General features: G+C 44.5%; 1 protein-coding gene across 2 annotated transcripts in view; it reads right to left on the bottom strand.

The window, feature by feature from the left end:
- CEMIP2 (cell migration inducing hyaluronidase 2) overlaps nt 1–20,570 on the bottom strand; it is an 86,629-nt gene that overhangs the window by 59,042 nt on the left and 7,017 nt on the right. For both annotated transcript variants that reach the window (XM_044265911.1, XM_044265910.1), the window contains exons 2-4: nt 7,703–8,045; nt 2,022–2,162; nt 649–1,210 (exon numbers count right to left, since the gene is read on the bottom strand). In XM_044265911.1, coding sequence (XP_044121846.1) covers nt 649–1,210; nt 2,022–2,162; nt 7,703–8,033 — 1,034 coding nt within the window. In that variant the 5' untranslated portion in view covers nt 8,034–8,045. The remainder of the gene's footprint in view (nt 1–648; nt 1,211–2,021; nt 2,163–7,702; nt 8,046–20,570) is intronic.

The following is a 20,570-nucleotide window of genomic DNA, read 5'->3' as shown; positions in this document are numbered from 1 at the left end:
CTTCTCTTTTCTGAATTACATGTTGAGCCAGCGACTTCCCCCAGCCTCAGAGCTGGATTGGGAAATCCTGGTGCGCTAGACGCGGAGCGCCAAGAAGTCCCGTAAGCCCACAATGACTCCTACTGTGTGCGGGAAGGTACCAGCCCTCCAGTCCCTGCCTTCCTCCGCCTGGGCCGAGGCTCCAGGGACCAGCACCAATGCCACAGGCAGGTGCAAATCAGCAGGCGGAGGGCTCCACAGAAGGCAAGGAGTGCCCCGCCCCCAGGCTTTCCTGGGGGAACTTCTACACCTTCTCGCAGAATCAAGTAACCTGCGTTTCAGACGGTTTGCCCAAGGTGGTTTGCCCAAGGTCGAAAGAGGGAAGTAAACTGCCCCGGGGCTGCCTGGCTGTTTCTCAGCAGCCCAGGGCTGTCCTTCACTTTCCAAAACCTGCTGTTCTGCTTCACAAAGTGCTTGGCCAACCGATGCCAAGAGAAGAGCGTCTTGGAACCAGCACCCTCTGCCCCCCAGGCCCGTGTTTCAAAGTGAGAGTGGCCATCCTGCCACCCGAAGCCAGGCTATGGTGTGCTCTGTCCCTTTCTGCAGCCCCCGACACACAGACACAGGCTCTAACATGGCTCTGGGGAGGAAGGTTAAAGGTCTGCCCACCTGTAGCCCAGCCCTTGGATCAGCTTACTGCCCAGCCGGTCCTGGATCATTTGTATGGTTCCTTGTAAGAGGCTCTTGGCAGCGGAATCCCCCACGGCTATGGCGACGATCCGGCCTGGATCCTGTACTCTCAGAAACTCCTGCAGCCGTCTACTCTCATTGTGGTATTCGTGGGTATCAAACCTGGCACTTTCCAAAATTTTGGCCGTGTCCTGGTCAATGATCCTCACGTTGAGGCCCCTAGAAAAGTCCTTTTCAAAGGCGTAGGACCCAAAGGTCAAGCCTGAGGAAGGCAGAGTTCTCGCCAACAACGTCCATGACACCTTCTGGGCCCCGTGTATCTCCAGTGTCCCACCAGCTTCCACACCAATAAATTTTTTGCCAAATATTGGCATACTTTCACCTTCATCTGACTTGCCATACAAGGCAATGGTCGCTTTGGACTTATAGCGGCATTTTTCTGCTCCAATATGAAGCGCCCCACCATCCTTGATCAGGATGTAACGAGTCCTCAAAGTAATATTTCTGGATCCATCCTTATCATCCCCAAATACAAGCAATCCTGCAAGGAACAAAACAAGTATCAGCCAACTCCTGAATCACCTCTCCAGGATACAGAGAGAGTTTACCTTGATGGGGGTGGGGAAGAAAAGACCCTCCTGCAGTTAAGTTGGGGAAAAAAAATTGTTAAGAGGTTACTTGGGAAATAAAGCCTGTTTTCAAAATAGTGAAGGTAGAAATGAAGAGTTCATGTCTCAACATGCCAGAAATGCCAAGGGGCATGAATTTCAATCCATTCACTTTAAGAATAATTTTTTTTTTTTAGAAAAGTATCTGGGGGCCGGGGGCGCCTGGGTGGCTCAGTGGGTTAAAGCCTCTGCCTTCGGCTCAGGCCGTGATCCCAGAGTCCTGGGATCGAGCCCTGCATCGGGCTCTCTGCTCAGCAGGGAGCCTGCTTCCTCCTCTCTCTCTGCCTGCCTCTCTGCCTACTTGTGATCTCTGTCTGTCAAATAAATAAATAAAATCTTAAAAAAAAGAATAATATCTAGGAGCCTACAAACTATTGTTACGTATGTTAACCCATGTCAATTCCCTCATCACTCTCCGTAGCTGTGAGAAAGATCGAGCTACAAGAGAGCACCTTCTGAAACGGTTTCCTTCCCTATCAATCAGAGGTCTTGAATTGAATGGTTTAAGGGAATTTTAGCTCTTGAATTCTACGGTGCTACCTAAGGAACATCTCATGCCCCATGGATAGACCATCACCACATTCTAAAGGCTAAGAATAGCTTTCTACATACAGAATATCAAAGCCCCCCCCCCCACAGGAACGAGCAACCTTGCCACCCCCATAGGCAGTGACCATTCCTCACCTCCATCCTGAATGACTACAGAATTCACGGTGGCATCCGAGGTCAGACGGAACATATCCCCCTCCTTGATAACAACGTGCTCTGCAGAATCTTGTCCTGGATCCCAGTTCCTGAGACGTGGATTTTGATCTGGGCAATTCTCTATTTAAAAAATGCAACACCAGCATCCATCAGTGCAACAAAATGCAAGAATTTCTTTAGCCACATCCAAGTGCTACCGTCACTGACTGCAATCTGCAGGTGACGGACTCATTGTAAGTTCCTGCCAGCAGGATGCAAATCCCATCCCATTCCACCCAGCAGATATATCCAATCCTTTACTTCAACACATAAAAAAGGTTGCTCTCCGAAACCAAGTTGCCACCATCTAGTCCGGGTCAGACTCCACAAGGTAAACACGGAGTTCCCCTGAATCGTCTACTCTGGAAATAAATTGACAGCAAGAGGCAAAACTGTGAATTGTCTCTGGATCCACACTAGAAAGCGGTTTTAGAAAACAAAATTTATGGGGTGCCTGGGCGGCTCAATGGGTTAAAGACTCTTCCTTTGGCTCAGGTCATGATCCCAGGGTCCTGGGATGGAGCCCCGCATCACGCTCTCTGCTCAGCAGGGAGCCTACTTCCCCCTCTCTCTATCTCTGCCTGCCTCTCTGCCTACTTGTGATCTCTGTCAAATAAATAAATAAATCTTTTAAAAAAAAAAAAAAAAAGGGAACTACTAAGTAGTTCTAGGTATGTCCGGTCTTCCCAGGTTCCTTCCTGTGCACAGTGAATCATAAAGTAGGCAACAGAAGCCCCCCTCTCGTTCCACAGACCACAGCTGATAAATACCAGCTATCTGCAGACGTGCACGCTTTCCCCATGAAACTGCAAGAAGCAAACGGCCAAAGGCATGACTTCTCATTTTCAGACATGAGGAAACTACAGATCAGAGAAGTCAAATCCAAGATTACTCAGCAAGTTGAGTGATACTCAAGTTCCCCCTTAAGAAATGAGATTTGCTGGACGTGTTGTGTTCCTTTACTAGAATGAGAACGTGCCCCTTGAACAGATGATGATGGCAACATGAAAGTATTCTGCATTGCCACAGCTGTTTAATGCATGAGACCTTAAAAAAACAATGCATGAGACCTTTAGTTGCTGCTATATACGGGGGTACAGGGGGGGCGGGGCAGGAACCACACTGGTTTGGAACAATTTGTGACCCAAGTATTTACGGAGGATCCATTTGCTCACTTTGTCCTAGATACTGTAGAATTTATAAAGCACAAAAGGAACTCACAGGCTGCGGAGCTTATACTCTAGCTTTGGAGAAAAGCCAGCAGGTAGGAAAATTAAAATGTGGTAGTCGGGGGCGCCTGGGTGGCTCAGTGGGTTAAGCCGCTGCCTTCGGCTCAGGTCATGATCTCAGGGTCCTGGGATCGAGTCCCGCATCGGGCTCTCTGCTCAGCAGGGAGCCTGCTTCCTCCTCTCTCTCTCTGCCTGCCTCTCTGCCTACTTGTGATCTGTCTCTGTCAAATAAATAAATAAAATCTTTAAAAAAAAAAATGTGGTAGTCGGGTGATGTGCAAATGAGCTCAGACAAAGGAGGAGTGGGCGGGAGCACCTGAGGCAGGTTTAACAGGACATTAGACCTAGACCCTCAAAGGATGCACAGTCCTTAAATAAGAGGAGCATGGGGTGCCCGCGTAGCTCAGCAAGTTAAACATCTGACTCTTGATTTAGGCTCAGGTCATAATCTCAGGGCCCTGAGATCGAGCCCTGTGCAAGTTCCATGGCTTAAGATTCTCTCTCTCTTACTCTCTCCCTCTCCCTCTCCCCCTTCCCCCGTTCCCTCTTTGGAAAAAAGAAAAGGGGGGGGGGAGCATGAAGATGAGAGATGCAAGTACCCCTCGCTACCCAAGTTCATTGGTAGCTCAGTTAGAAGGGGAAGGTGGGTGCCACCCATATTTAAACTCAGCTAAGGTAAGGACAGGCAGGGTGTGCTTGGGAATCATAAGAAGGTGGAAGGTACATGTTGGGAAATCAGAGGAGAAAAAGTGGAGAGGCTGAGTGCAACACAAAGATATTAATTTTTCTATAAAGGAAATTATGACTCCTCATTTTGAATTATATAACCATTAATGCAAACATCTCATTTCTAAGCACTCCTGTTGCCCTAAGCTTGTGCTTTCTCTGAGGGGACAGTAACCTCTGCAGTTAAAATCAGCCTCCCTGGTGAAGTCCTTGGCAATTATCTCATCGAATTTTTCCCAAAGCAGTTTCATAATCACCGATATTTAATTCAGGTAAGTCAAGGATCATCACAATGAGACGAGAAATAATCCTTAAATGTTTCTTTCCACTGAAGAAACAAGAAATCTCTTGAATGTGTTCTGACTTAACACTAAGGATTACTTACACTTCTCTTCAACCTCCCTCCCTTCCCATAAAACATGGAGCTGGAACTCTCCGTGATGTTACATCACAAGCAAATGTAGCCTCATGTAACAAGCTCTCTATACCCAGCTACTGAGAAGGAAATCCAGTATTCTGACATGGAGAGCCTACCAAATGGTTATATAATTTCTCTTGGTTTTTGTTTTGTTGTTGTTGTTTTGTGTGTTTTTTGTTGTTTTTTTTTTTTAAAGATTTTATTTATCTATTTGACAGACACAGATCACAAGTATGCAGAGAGACAGGCAGAGAGAGAGAGGGAAGCAGGCTCCCCACGGAGCAGAGAGCCTGATTCGGGGCTCGATCCCAGACCCTGGGATCATGACCAGAGCCGAAGGCAGAGGCTTAACCCACTGAGCCACCCAGGTGCCCCTTTGTTGTTGTTGTTTTTAAAGATTTTATTTATTTATTTGACAGAGAGAAATTACAAGTAGATGGAGAGGCAGGCAGAGAGAGAGAGAGAGAGAGAGGGAAGCAGGCTCCCTTCTGAGCAGAGAGCCCGATGCGGGACTCAATCCCAGGACCCTGAGATCATGACCTGAGCCGAAGGCAGCGGCCCAACCCACTGAGCCACCCAGGCGCCCCCCCTTTGTTGTTTTTTTAAAGAAGAAGAGAGACAATCTTAAGCAGGCTCCAAGCCCAGTACAGAGCCCCATGCAGGGCTCGATCTCACAACTCTAAGATCATGACCTGAGCGGAAATCAAGAGTTAGACACTTAATTGACTGAGCTGCCTGGGTGCCCCAATTCCTCTTGCTTTTAATTCTTTCCCAGGAAAGCGTGCTTCCTTAGGAAACATTACCAAAAACTCCAGTCTATTGCCTTCCTGTAAAACACACTTAGTGAGAAAACACAAGGTCTGCAGAGAGCACCGTCAAATAGCTCCAGAGCCCCCACCTTCCCGGCTGCCCACTGTTGAGCTGAGGGTTCATTATCAAGATTATATAACAGCAATAACCACAGCGAGGCTGACCCTCAACGATGTCAGCACACCACATATTTCCACCGAAGTTCTACATGTATACAGCCCAAATGTGAAACTAAAGAATGTTGACTCAAAGGAACCACATCAGTGAATCACTGTCTTAGATGGGAAAATGAAAACATCAATTAAAGGCACAGATTTCAGCTCTGATCTTTCCCCCCCCAGATCTGGCATCTCTTTACTGCAGATGACTTGGGAAGAATGAATCAATAGCAGTGAACTTGGTTATTTTGCTGGAGAAAAGGGAAGAGAAAAATCAATGCCAGGAGCCAATAGAAAGCAATGGGACAAAATTATCCTGTGTTTGGCCTGGTCAACAAAGACATTGGTACGAACATCTCTCTCTCTTCAGGTCTATTCCCTTAGAAGCATGACCACAATGTCTAGAAGCATGGACACAAGTCACTTTATAGACTTTAAAGTCTATAAAACCCCAAAAGCACCCATGGAAACTAAATAAAATAGTATTTGTAAGTCTTACAAATGATAACATGCTTCTCAGATGTTATATCCATTTAAGGAGACATCTAATTTGACAAAAATCTGTTGTACAGAGTAAAAGAAAAAAAATGCAGACAAAAATGATGCCCAGTCCAGGGTGTTATGGTCTGCCTCTCCTTCGACAGCCCTGAGCCCTCTGATTTTCAGACCGGTGGATAGGACTCTATCCTGATACCTTAGCCATGACACTGTATTGAGGCTGACTGACAATGAATTTCTTCAAAACCATTCGAACTATTGCTATATTACCAACTTGCAAAGCAAAGGCCATTTAAGAAATGAAAACCTGCCTACATGATATTTAACTATGAAGTAGTAAGTGACTTTTAGACAAATGTATCAGATGTAACAAATGTAACAAATAATAGATATAATAGATGTAACAAAATGTAACAGATATAACAAATGTAACAAAAACAAATGTAACGGATAAATGGATCTTTCCTTCCAAGATATAAATTGTTTCCTCAAAATACTTGAAGCTTCTCTTTTAGAATGATTCCCCAGCTGATTTCAAGCAACGGAAGAGATACCTTAGCACTTACCCTCGTTAAAAAAAAAAAAAAATCGGGCGCCTGGGTAGCTCAGTCAGTTAAGCATCTGCCTTCTGCTAAGGTCATGACTCCAGATCCTGGGATCCAGTCCTGCATCGGGCTCCCTGCTTAGTGGAGAGTCTGCTTCTCCCTCTCCCTCTGCCCCTTTCCCCTACTCACACTCATGTTCTTCCCCTCTCAAATAATCTATAAAAATAAATAAATAAAAATTTTTAAAAATCAAATGTAGCTTTGTCACTACATTTCGTAATTTTTTTACTGTATTTTTAAAAAACTTTTATTTTAAGTAGGCTCCACACCCAACATGGGGCTCGAACTCACAACCAGGACATAAGAGTCACACACACTATGGACTGAGCCAGGTGCCCCTATATTCAGTCATTTTTATCGCTAAAATTCCCAGCAGTCAGAAAATCATACCGGGGTGCCTGGGTGGCTCAGTGGGTTAAAGCCTCTGCCTTCAGCTCGGGTCATGATCCCAGGGTCCTGGGATCGAGCCCCGAGTTGGGCTCTCTGCTCCGCAGGGAGCCTGCTTCCTCCCCTCTCTCTCTCTGCCTGCCTCTCTGCCTACTTGTGATTTCTCTCTCTCTCTAAAAAAAAAAAAAGAAAGAAAGAAAGAAAAGAAAATCATACCTAACACAAAGGATGAAATTGCGCTCCTGCAAGAATTCACTAAAGACTCCTGAAATGAACATTTTACAAAAAAATGCTCCAAGAACATCTTGAGCACTGGGACAAAGCAGCAAAATGGAAAGGAAAAGCAATCCTTCAACTGTATCATTTCCAATGGGTTCCTTTAACAATTGCTTTAATAAGTGATGTCTCCATTTCTCTATATATGAATTAGCTAGAGCCAAGTCAAGATAATGCGAGTTTAAAAAAAAAAAAAAGGGACGCCTGGGTGGCTCAGTTGGTTGGACGACTGCCTTCGGCTCAGGGCGTGATCCTGGAGTCCGGGGATCGAGTCCCACATCAGGCTCCCAGCTCCATGGGGAGTCTGCTTCGCTCTCTGACCTTCTCCTCGCTCATGCTCTCTCTCACTGTCTCTCTCTCTCAAATAAATAAATAAAATCTTAAAAAAAAAAAAAAAAAGATAACGCGAGTTTTTCTTTTTAATTCTATCCTCCCATTTTCCTCCCCCGTTCTTCTCCTAGAACACGTGCTCTGTACACATGCGTGCCCACGACGTGCATACGTGCACTCTTACCATCTGGAGCGTATTTCGAGGAGATCCCTAGAATGACCGCAAGTGCAACAAAAAATGAGAAACTAGTGATAGCAAAGCAAATGAAAGTATTTTTGTGCCTCTTCTGCTTTCGGCTTTCTCTCTGGGCTTGCTGCTCTTCGGTGGAGAAAGCAAAGGTGGCCCGGGCTTCCTGTCTGATGGAGGTCAGTTTGGCTGAAGCTTGGCTCTTTGGAGGAGGAGGGGGCCGCAGGGGCACAACCTTCCCTGGAACGTAGCCAGACGAGCGATGGCTGCTTCCATTCTGAGGTTGCAGGAAAGCAGGGGAGTGTCCCCTGGAATCAGTGGCATGCATGATACACTGTCGCTGCGAAAAGAAAAAAAAAATTAAGGTCCAGACAGGTGAGAGTTGTAATGGCTTTTTTTTTTTTTTTTAAGAGTTAATTATTTGAGGGGTGCCTCAGTGGCTCAGTGGGTTAAGCCTCTGCCTTCTGCTCCTGATCCCAGTCTCCTGGGATTGAGCCCTGCGTCCAGCTCTCTGCTCAGTAGGGAGCCTGCTCCCCCTTGCCCGCCTCTCTGCTTACTTGTGATCTCTGTCAAATAAATAAATAAAATCTTTAAAAAAAAAAAAAGATTTATGTATTTGAGAGAGTGTGCGCAATCAAGCAGGGGGAGGGAGAGGGAGAGATTCCTCAAGCCGAGCCTGCTGAGTGCAGAGCCTGAAGGGGGTCTCGATCCCAGGACTCTGAGATCATGACCTGAGCCAAGCTGAGTTGGCAGCTCAATGGACCAACACCCCCCAGGCACCCCAGTAATGGCTTTATTAAGTGTTTTTTATGATGATCAAATCACGTCACATAAAACTCATCACTTCAACCATTGTAAAGTGCGCAGTCTGGTGGCCTTTAGTTCCTTCACAGTTTTGCACAACCGTCCCCACCAACCATCTCCAGGACATTTCCACCATCCCCAAGAGAACTCGGTAGCCATGATGCAAGAATTCCCCGCTCCTCCCTTCCCCCCCAGCGCCTGGTAACCACTTCAACGACTCTTTGAAAATACCAGGTCAGCTCACACACCTGATAGAACCACGAACTGTCCTCTAATGTCACTGCTTCTTGCCCCTGCCTGCACATCAGAGTCACCCACTAACATCACCGCCCTGTGCTGTACCCCAAACAACAAAGTCAGGACCCAAGCACCCCCATCTTCTTCATGCCCCCAAAGGGATCTGAATGAGCTCCTTGGTTGACAGCCACTCTCCAAAGGCCTGCGAGTCCCCAGTGCTGTTTGATAAAAATGTCGATTCCTGGGCTCTCCACCCCAGGGACTGCGGCGCAGCTGGTACCAGGAGGGCCGTGGATTTTAGATCTTAAACATAAACCTGGTAAGACACGGAAGCAAGAGATCAAACTTCTAGAGTACCAGGACTCTAAGCTCCTCACACTGAAGTTAAAGTCCACGCATGCTAGGAAGACCACACGTTGGCCCCAACATGTTCCCACAGACAAGCTTTCCCGTTTCGGTGTTCGATGTCCCCACTAGGTTTATCTTTTGGTGAAGCAACTTAAGCAATTCTACCTGCGTTATCCCTTAGCCACAGACAAGGAATTCATTTAGACAGGACACCTAAAGTCTACATTCTCTGGATAAAAAAAGAGGCAACAGGCCCAAAATGTGCTAAGGCCACATCACCAAACCAAGACTTGACACCCAACCTAACGGCGGTTTCAGGCTCCCTCAGGAATGTAACCTTCGACCAGTCTGGAATTACCTGGTCGGCCCTAGTAAGATCATCAGCCTGACAGACCCCTGCCTTCCCCCAAAGGAAGGTGACTGCACCTGAAACAACCCACTCTTCGCTAGAAACTTCTTTTTCTGCCCCCCTCTGCCTTCCATTGTTGACAGCTCTTTGGAGCCCCTTTCTTTCTGCTAACATGAGATGCTGCTTGATTTCCGAATCATTAAGTAAAGCCAATTAGGTCTTCCAACTCACGCAACTGAATACTGTTTTTAAGAATTTCTTTGAGTCCTCACATTTTGTTTAAAAACACAGGCATTCAGGGACACCTGGGTGGCTCAGTCGGTTAGGTCATCTGCCTTCGGCTTGGGTCATGTTCTCAGGGCCCTAGGATCGAGTCCCACATTGGGATCCCTGCTCAGCGGGAAACTGCTTCTCTCTCTCCCTCTGCCTGCTGCTCCGCCTGCTTATGCTCTCCTGCTCTCTGTCAAATGAATAAAATCCTTAAATATATATATATAATAGGCTTTCAAATATTATGGTTAGAATAATTTTTTTTTTTAATTTAACTCACCGTCCTGACTGCCAGGCACTGTTCTAAACCTCTCACATATATTACTCATCTAACACCTTTAACATGACAAATCTCAGTAGCTCCCATGGTCTCTATCATACACATGAGAAAAGCGGAGGCCTAGAATTGTTCATTAGCTAGTAGAGGAGAAAACCAGGACTCAAACCCAGGGTGCTAGAGTTCAAGCTCTTAACCTTATACTAATGTGTCTTTCAAAACAACCAAGAGGCAATAATGTCAAAGAAATCAGTTTTCTGATTTGCAAGGGTGTAGCTAGAATGAGCTGAGTCTGAAAGAGCATATTAATATTTTCAAGAATCCTTCATGCAGGTGGCTCAGTGGGTTAAAGCTTCTGCCTTTGGCTCAGGTCATAATCCCAGCGTCCTGAGCTCTCTGCTCGGCAGGAAGCCTGCTTCCCTTCCTCTCTCTGCCTGCCTCTCTGCCTACTTGTGGTCTCTGTCAAATAAATAAATAAAATCTTTTTTAAAAAAAAAGTATAAAAAAAAAGAATTCTTCAGGCAGAAGTTCACTACCAATGAGTCTAAGAGAAGCTGACACACAAAACAAGGTCAGTCCTTTTTATTCTTTAGAGTAAGCACTTGGAAGTTTCTGAATGAAAGAGGAAGTTTTGAATGCAACGCTATTTTGTTACTTTGCAAAGTCAAAGAAAGAATGCAAGGAAGCAAGAAATGCTATGCTCCTATCATGTCATTCTTGCAAGGACCATGGCTAAACGTGTCCCATGGCTTTGGAAACACGATGTTCAACCTATTCCATTACTTCCCTTTGTCCGTAACTAGAGACTCTCAGAGTCACCTGATTTCATTCAGTACCTTGTAATTAATCCCCTCATCTTCTGCCAAAACAATGGATAAGATCCCAGTCACAAGGGTACCCCCCAATTGCTCTAAACTACAGCAAATCCATGAAACACAAAATGTGGTCATTAGAAAAGCCATCAATAAGCCTTCCCAGGACCCAAACGACCTGGAAATTAATGAGGACAGAAAGGGAATCTAATCAGGAATTGATGCCGATTTTACACGGGGCAAAGAACATTCTCAGAGTCAGTGTGTCTGTCAAAACACTTGGTGAGTGGAGTTTGATTTCTGAACAGAAGTAATTATTTAGATGAAGCTTAAGCTTCGTGACAAAGGGAAGAGAACACGATTCAAGGTACCATTGAAGAAACTGCCGCATGTGCCAAACAGCAGAACGAAATCATGGAGACATCCTCCTAGAACAAGTGAGAGAGAGTAACAAAGACCCCTTTATGATCCCCTATTAACAAAGAAAGGACTAAACTAGATACTCTTGAGTGCCAGGCTCACCAGGGTGGGAGGGAATCGTGACGATAATCTGCTCTGAAAGGGAGTGGGAAGCTTTTGTTCGAGGCTGCAATCATCTGATACTTCATTGTTTCGGGGTGAGAAAGGTTGTTATTACTTACCAGGCTGGAGGGCCCTTTTGTGGGAGATGATGTGTCTCCAGATGTACCCACAATATAATCACAGGCAGTAAGAGGCTAGATGAAGCCACCAAGCCACTGGGAATAATTTGTGTCTTCACATTCACAAAACGATATCCTAACATGGAAAACTCAGACGGTGCTGGCCATAAATTAAATTGATCAATAAAGGAAAAATATTTGTGGCTGTATTCTCCCCATAACTCTTTTGTAAACCTCAGTATATATATTTTTAAATTTTTTATCATTTTTTAAAAGATTTTATTTATTTATTTGACAGAGAGAGATCACAAATAGACAGAGAGGCAGGCAGAGAGAGAGAGGGAAGCAGGCTCCCTGCTGAGCAGAGAGCCCGATGCGGGACTCAATCCCAGGACCCTGAGATCATGACCTGAGCCGAAGGCAGCGGCTTAACCCACTGAGCCACCCAGGCTCCCCTAAAATTTTTATCATTTTTTAAGTAAACTCTGCACTCAACATGAGGCTTGAACTCATGACCCCCTCCCCTGAGATCAAGAGTTGCTTGCTCTACCAACTGAGCCAGCCAGGTGCCCCAAAACTAAATATATTTATGTTCATATATTTTGAGCCCATAAGCTTCACTCTACTGGAAAACATGTAAATGCATAAGCAACAAATACAATCATTCTTTTCCTAAGAAGTAAACACACTGTTGAGACCATCTTAAAATTACAACCAGGAACATCTGGTTGGCTCAGTCATTAGAACATGCAACGCCTGACCTCAGGGTCATGAGTTCAAGCCCCATGTTGGGGGTAGAAATTACTTAAATAAATAAACAAGCATTTAAAACATTACAACTAAAAAAATCACTTTATGCAAATTTCTCTTTCCATTTATCATGATTTTTAAAGATACAAGATACAAATACACTGCTTTAGAATTTCACTTGACATTCACGAGTTTACTTTAGGAGTAGTATTATGAATCAATTACCTAAAAATATAATGATTGCTAGTTAAAGATTTAAGTTATTTGTGGGAAGAATTGACATTTCGCTCATTGAGTCAGCAACTGTGAGCTATCGAGGTCACTAAAGAACTGTGGTAAGCACTATGGGGGATAGACAAAAGATGTGCAGCATCCCTAAAACATACAATTCCTAGGTTCAATTTTTCTTTTCCTCAATTCAATTTTAATCATTTCCTTGAAGGCAGAGGGGCACTGACCAAGGCAGTTGACCCCTGAACCGGGGAGCGGTTAGGGGCACGGATCCCCGCCTCCCCTCAACAAGCAGTCAGTCATAAATCCATGTATAACTTTTGACTCTCCAAAGACTTAACTAATAACAGCTTATTGTTGGCCAGAAGCCTTACGGAGGACATAAATGTTGATTACCACACATTCTGTATGTCATATGTGCCATATACTGTATTCTTACAATAACGGAAGCTAGACAACAGAAAATGCTATTTAAAAAAAAAAAAAACCACAGGAAGAGAAAATTCATGTACAGCGCTGGATTAGTGTGAGTTTGGGGTTCCAAGAACAAAGAGGCACTTAACAGAAGAAGGCATGAAGAGTTCCCTCCAGCTTTCAAGACTTTGAGGGGAGTGTGAGCTGTCATTTTAAACTTTTTATGACAGATCAGTGTTTTTATTCAATACACTAATAATCTGTTCATGTTACATGTCATTTTTAAGAGGGCCATCTTCCTAGTGTAAAGAACACAGTACTCTACGGAAGGAACATGTTAGCATTTTATGATGTATTTGAAGAGCTAGTACAGACTGAGTTAAATCCCTAAACACAGACAGAGAATTCAGAATGGAAGCGGGGGGCCAACTCATTGGCTTTGAGTTGGAAATGCACTCCATGAAGATTTCAAAGCGTTAACTTCTGGCATTCCAAAGAATTACCTCTATTTCTTTACCGGATGGTAAAAAGTGGCAGCCCGAAAGGCTTAGTAATAATTAATTAACTAAAAAGTAAAATCATTAAGTAAATAAATAAACAAATATCACTTGTCATATTTCATGCTATCACATACATAAATAAATACCATGCCATTAGAAATCTTCACAGGGAATTTAGGCAAAGATTTAAAGGATGTAATACAGGAAACGACTAAGAATAGGAAACCATATCAACTTGAAAGATATCAATGCAAATGCTGAAAAAGGGTAAACATTCAAAACCTGCTACTTTTGTCAAAAAAAAAACTACAAAAGAACACTTTAAAACTTGCTATTATTTTAACTAAAACTCTGCTTTTGGATAGAAAAGAGCATCGTGCCTCAAACAGTAACTCAAGGTGGGAGGGGTCTGTGCATTGTCAAGGGCACTCAATTACAAGAAGTAATCACAGAAAATAATTTCTTTTCCTTAGGAATTTCAATAATGATAAAGAAGCTCAGGTTGGCGAGAGTTTCTTGGGCCTATAAAAAAGAGCATGATTTTAAGGAAACGGATATAGGGGCGCCTGGGTGGCTCAGTGGGTTAAAGTCTCTGCCTTCGGCTCAGGTCATGATCTCAGGGTCCTGGGATCGAGCCCCGCATTGGGCTCTCTGCTTAGCGGGGAGCCTGCTTCCTCCTCTCTCTGTGCCTCCCTCTCTGCCTACTTGTGATCTCTGTCAAATAAATAAATAAAATCCTTAAAGAACGAGTGGAGAACAATTTAAAAAAATAAAAAGAAAGAAAACAGATATATACTCATTTAAAGTCATCAAACACCACGCTCTGCTCTCCACGAGGCCATCTCCGCATTCTACAGGTTCCCTGGCTGTTCTTCCCTGCACTCTGCCTAGAACTCTTGTTGGGGGGCTCCTGTCCTGGCTGGCTCAGTTCACATAGCCTGTAACTCTTGACTTAAAAGTTCAAGCCCCACGTTGAGTATAGAGATTACTAACCACAACAACAAAAAATTTAAATAAAACTCTAGTTGATCATCTTGCTTTCTGTCTCATGTTTGTTAACGTGTGGACTTGTCTACCCGTCCCCTGGGGCTGACTTAAGTTTCTTGAGAACAGGCACTGGTCTCACTTATCTTACTATTCTCCCCTTCCACACAGTAGGTCTACCAGGTGCTTGCTGAACTCACACACACACACGAATGTCCCACTCAATCTTTCCTCAACATACTTGAGGTTCTGGGAAATTTGTCGCATCGATCTGGATCTGTGGCCTTGATTTGGGAAAAACTGAGAACATCTACTACTTCAATCAAGAAAGCCAAAGCATGGGGCTCCTGGGCGGCTCAGTGGATTGAAGCCTCTGCCTTTGGCTCGGGTCGTGATCCCAGGGTCCTGGGATCGAGCCCCGCATCGGGCTCTCCGCTTCGCAGGGAGCCTGTTCCCTCCTCTCTCTGCCTGCCTCTCTGCCTACTTGTGATCTCTGTCTGTCAAATAAATAAATAAATATTAAAAAAAAAAAAAAAGAAAGCCAAAGCATTAATTTTCACAAATTGCAATCCTAGTGTGCACTTTAGCTGGTGACTCAAGGTATTATTACCAACTGCAAACAGGAATTCTAAAGATGAAGAGCAGCAAACTAGACAAGCTCAGTCTTTCACAGGATTTTGTAATCCTGGTAGCACAACAGGAGGAAATGCAGCAGGCACACAGGAAAAAGCAAAGTGTTCCATTCCAGTTTACACTGTTACGCTGAAAGCCAGAAAGTGCTGTGAGCTGGGTCCCAGGGCTGGCTCAGCCAGTAGACCATTTGACCCTTGATTAGCAGGTTGTGAGTTCGAGCCCCACAGTGGGCACAGAGCTTACTTTGAAAACAGTCCTGTGATCAAAGGGAAAGTCTTCTCAATACAGACACAGCAATATTTCAAAGCCAATAAGTGCTCTTTAAAAGGGCTGAGTTTTCGCATCTTTCTACTGCCACAAACCACCTACTATCCCTGCTTATTTATTCACACAGTGGTTGAGGACACTGGCCCTGGAAGCCGTATATTCAGACCCCCCAAATCACTCAGCATCTCCAACCCAGTGCAGAGGGGATCTCATACGTCATGCGTATCGACCCCATCATACGGAACACCTAATGAAAATGCTCTACGTTTGATTCGTTTAAGGTCTTTGAAATCCCACCTACACTTGTTATGAGAACTTAGTTTCGAAGGGAAAATTCAGGCTGTAGTTAGAGGAGCAGTCAAGAAGCTGGTCTGATCTCAGGCTGACTCTTCTTTGATCAAGCACATAATTTTTAAAGGTCAGTTCTGCCAAGTTACAGTCGAGTTTGGGAACAAATGGCCAAAATCTGGCTGAGGAAACTTCCTTTCATTAAGATCTTGGTAGGTCATAAATGTAGTGATCCGAAGGGGCACGTGCACCCAAATATTTCAGCAGCAACGTCCACAATAGCCAAACTATGGAAAGAACCTAGACGTCCATCCACAGATGAATGGATAAAAAAGAGGTGGTGTATATATACAATGGAATACTATGCAGCCATCAAAAGGAATAAAATCTTGCCATTTGCAGCAACGTGGATGGAACTAGAGGGTATTAAGCTGAGCGAAATAAGTCAATCAGAGAAAGATAATCATCATATGATCTCCCTGACATGAGGAATTTGAGAGGCAACATGGGGGGGTTGGGGATAAGAAAAGAATAAATGAAACAAGATGAGATCAGGAGGGAGACAAACCATATGAGACTCTTAATCTCACAAAACAAACTGAGGGTTGCCGGGGGAAAGGGGGAGGGAGAAGGTGGTGAGGTTATGGACATTGGGGAGGGTATGTGCTATGGTGAGTGCTGTGAAGTGTGTAAGCCTAATGATTCACAGACTGTACCCCTGGGCCTAATAATACATTATATGTTAATTTTTTTAAAAAAAGATTTGGTAGGTCTTTATCACACACCCACTGGTCTGCTCTTGGTCACAATAAAAAGTTAACACATGCCAGGAACAAGAGGTGTTCATGAATTACCTTGAAAACAAATGATAGATATTTATAATTATTAGTAATTATAACCTAATTAAAATTTTAACCAGTTCTTAATGGCCTTGAACCTACCAATTAATGTTTCCAACTTCCAATATCCCATTTTTTAGGAGAAAGACAACATCAAGGAATCAGGTTTAGGGTGTTTCTTTCATTTTGTTGTAGATTCAGACTCTGTCTATAGTTGATAAACAATGACCTCAACACATTAATCATATAAAGCTGTTCTGTAAGAAATAAGCTTAGCAAAACTGACTTTAAGGCCCTTTAGTTTCTCAAAATGTGAAATAAATACTTAGGTGTGAGCAATATTTTCATGAAAATTATATATTTAAATACATACTATAAAGATTTTTCAAAAACAATGGTTGAAAAGTTTCTGGGGGACATCCTTCTATACAAAGCTTAGAGGAATATATTTGGATGCATATCCTATTCCCAGAGCATACAGGATAAAATACATTTTTTTTTTAAAGATTTTATTTATTTGACAGAGATCACAAGTAGTCAGAGAGACGGGTGGGTGTGGGGAGCGGGCTCCTTGCTGAGCAGAGAGCCCAACGCGGGGTTCGATCTCAGGACCCTGAGATCACGACCTGAGCCGAAGGCAGAGGCTTTACTCACTGAGCCACCCAGGCACCCCTAAAATACATTTCAACATAAATGCTAGGTCTGTAGCTAGAGCTATTGGGGAGAAAACAGACAGATGGTGGAGGAAAGTTCAGTTCAGTTTCACTCAGAGATCAGCTTGGTTTGTCCAAGCATACCCCAAAGACTCCAGCACCCTGAGACCTCCAAACACAACAGCACACTCAGACGAGACATAGTCTCCACCATGACCTTGCACAGGCAGGCCTTTGTCTTTTCTTTCAAGTCTCCAAACCAAGATGAGTCACTATCACCTGCAATTGCCTGTCAGGTTCCCAAGAAATAAGACACTTGGCATGGTTAGTTTATGTACTTCACTCGGGTTTACTTTAACTAAGCTGATCATGCCCAGGGCAATATTCAGAGGCAGAGGGGAAACACCAATCCTCGGTTAAAAACCTCTCCCTAGGGGCACCTGGGTGGCTCAGTTGGTTAAGCATCTGCCTTCAACTCAGGTCATGATCCTGGAGCCCTGGGCTCAAGTCCTGCAAGAGGGCCGAGGGGTGGGGGGTGGGTTGTCTGGGCTCAGCAGGGAGTCTGCATCTCCCTGTGACCCTCCCCACTGCTTATGCCCACGCTCTCTCTGTCTCTCAAATGAAAACAAAAACAAAAACTTCTCCCTATGCAGGGAAAAAATAAGGGGCTGAGAAATCTTCATTTTTATTCCCCTACCTTCTTTTTCCACCTGGTCAATTTAGACACATATGATGCATGATACTTCCCAAAGCTGAGCTGCTATTATGTAAAAAAACACCAGTTCCCCCAGACTTCTAGCCCAGCACCAGGCATCACTGTTCACATCACCCCCACCCTCAAGAGGAAACCACACTCCCAGTACATACTAACTCTGTTAAAATATAATAGAGAGAAATGATAAGGGATTTTCCAAACCTATAATCTCCTAAAAAGACTAAATTTACTAAAAATTATTTTTTGTCACTAAGCATTTGAGTCAGAATAAGTATTAGTGAAAGCCAGAAGACATTTGTTTTTTCCTGCTTAGAAATTTGCTTTTTGTTAAGCTCTCCTATTAAGCTCATTGCCAGAAAGCCATTGTTAGGAAGTAACAAGTCCGTGGAAAACAAAAATTAACTAAAAATACTAAGAGTCAGATTATGTTGAAAACAACGAAGCAACAAATGCCGGGTTTATGGGTCTGCGTGAAGGAATTCGCAAATTAGCAAATTTGCAGATTAGCAAATCGCCTACAATTTCACTAAAGTGGATATATCCCTGAAAATTATGTCGGAATCTCCTGTTAAATATGGATCCCTCGGAACAAAGAGTCTTTATTTATTTAGAATATCTAATGCCCAAAGCAAACCAAGTGAACTCTTTCCCATCTTGAAGTTATATAGGCAACCTTTGAGAAATATTTTTGGTTCGTCCTTATATTCCTCTCAGTAAGCAAGGCACCGGAGGCAGATGTCTGACTTTCCCGACACCAAGGATACTCATTAACCCTGTCTTTTTCAAATCTGTTAAGCATCTCCATGAAAAGCAGTGCTTGACCCCAAAGCCAAGATGGCGGACAGAGCAAAGGCTAAAGAACATTACCATGGGCAACAAAAGAAAAGCAAAAGAAAAAAGGAAACAGACCCACAGACCAAGGGGGGAGAGAAAGGCTGACAATGAAGAATGTCTAACATTCCTTACCCGGTCGAAATTAAATTTAAAAAGCCAAGGAGGTAGGCCCCTGGGTGGAAGGAAAGAACTACTGGATAAACCCAACTGAAGGCAGAACCACCTCCAACTTGGGAGCCCTGGAGAAAGGAGAGGCTGCGTCCTTTCACCTACCAGTCCTCTGCTCTTCCCTCCTGTTTCCTTTTCCTGGGTATTATTCCTCAGGTTCCTTCTTCTCCTTAATTCTTTCCACTGAAAAGCTGCCCTCTCTTCTCCCCTCTCTTCTAACGCTGCTTCCACCATCCCCCTTCGCCCTTGTTCCCCCGCAGCTTGGGCGGACACAGGCTCCCAACCTGCTGACAGTGACGGATGGCTGCCACAGAGGCACACAATGGCAGACCCCGGCGTGTCATCAGCCTGTGCAGCTGGCCTTGGAAAGAAAGAACCAGAGCCAACGTCTGACCTGGGGGAGGCTGATTTAATTAAGGTTACGGCAAAGGGCAGAGCCGCCTGCGGGCTGCATTCTCCGCCGAGCGCCAGGGACAAAGCCCGAAAATACTTCTCAAGAAGAAAGAGCCAAGAAAGTTAGGTTGGTTAAAATGTCGAAACATAGGAAAAAAGAAAAGGCGACAGAGATTTGTTTGATAAAGAAGCAGAGATGCACCAAGAGTCCACGATCTCGAGATAGAGACATCAAAATGCAGTGACAGTAGAAAGCGGGTGACAAGGATGGATGTTCGGGCAGGACTTTCAAGATAGGAAATACTCCAGATGAATAATGAGATGCCCAGATTGAAGAGATCTGGGGCCACACGATCCAGCATCAAGGCAGAGTTTCTATTAATGGCAGGGCTGGGATTGCAGTCCAAATGCACTGCTTATTTTACCTACAGCACAGAGCCTATTTTTAATACAATGTTCACCCCTGAAAGTAAAGGCTTGCACAAAAGGGAACACATTTAGGCTTGAACATCTCTTATGGGACAAGGACTCTGCTAGATGATGGGGACCCAACGGTGCACAATCTCTACCTTCAAGGAGCTCAGAGCTCAGTGCTGGGGAGAAGGGGGGTGTGAGGAGAGGTCCCAGGGAAACAAGTACAATGCATGTCCAGGCAAAGACACTGGGCTGGTGGGCTGAAGAGGTGATCGCCTGAGTTTATTAGATCTCTATAAATGCAAAAGAGTTCATTTTTAAAAGCTCTGGCAAGCTGACTTACCCAAATGCAAGCCACCAGACCACTACTAATAGCTTCCTTTGCAGGTATAAACCAAACTCTCCCACGGAACTCAGCCACTAACATGACAACATGTTGTCCAATGATGACCAATATGGGAGGAAACAACAGAAGTCTCTTGTATTTTCTGGAAGGCTGCAGATGCGTCCCTGGCCACAATAAAAAGAGTCACAGTGCCTGACCTCCGGGGGCGTCTGAAAGTTAGGCTTAGGGAAGGGACCCTATTACACCTCCTCCAGCCTCCAAGTTCATCACAAGTCAACAGTGCCGGGGAGTCAGCAGGGAGGACCAACGAATCAGCAAGAACTCAGCACTAGACGGTGCTTAAAATTTGCAGAGCTGAGCAGGGACAGATTCCAGGCAGCGGCCGTGGGACAGACAAACAGGGGCTTTGTGATGACCTCAAGGGCCTGAAGCACGAACAGGGAACAAGAAGAAATACCTGAAGGTTAGCGCCAAGCTCAGACCACATGGAGGCAGGGGTGGGGGTGGAGGTGGGGGGTTATCCAGGAGGTGACCATACACTGTGAGGCGCGACCATATGGAGAGGACAGGCACAAGCACTTGAGAAAGCAGCTATTAACATTCATCAAAACACATCATTAACCGTGCTGAAAAGACAATTCAACTCCCATTTGGCTTTTTCCACTCTTCTCCATACCCAGCCCACTCGCTACCAAACT

The sequence above is a fragment of the Neovison vison genome, chromosome 9 (assembly GCF_020171115.1).
Source record: "Neovison vison isolate M4711 chromosome 9, ASM_NN_V1, whole genome shotgun sequence".
NCBI lineage: Eukaryota > Metazoa > Chordata > Mammalia > Carnivora > Mustelidae > Neogale > Neogale vison.
Note: the sequence above shows the minus strand (reverse complement) of the source record. Positions and strands in the feature narration are given on the sequence as shown.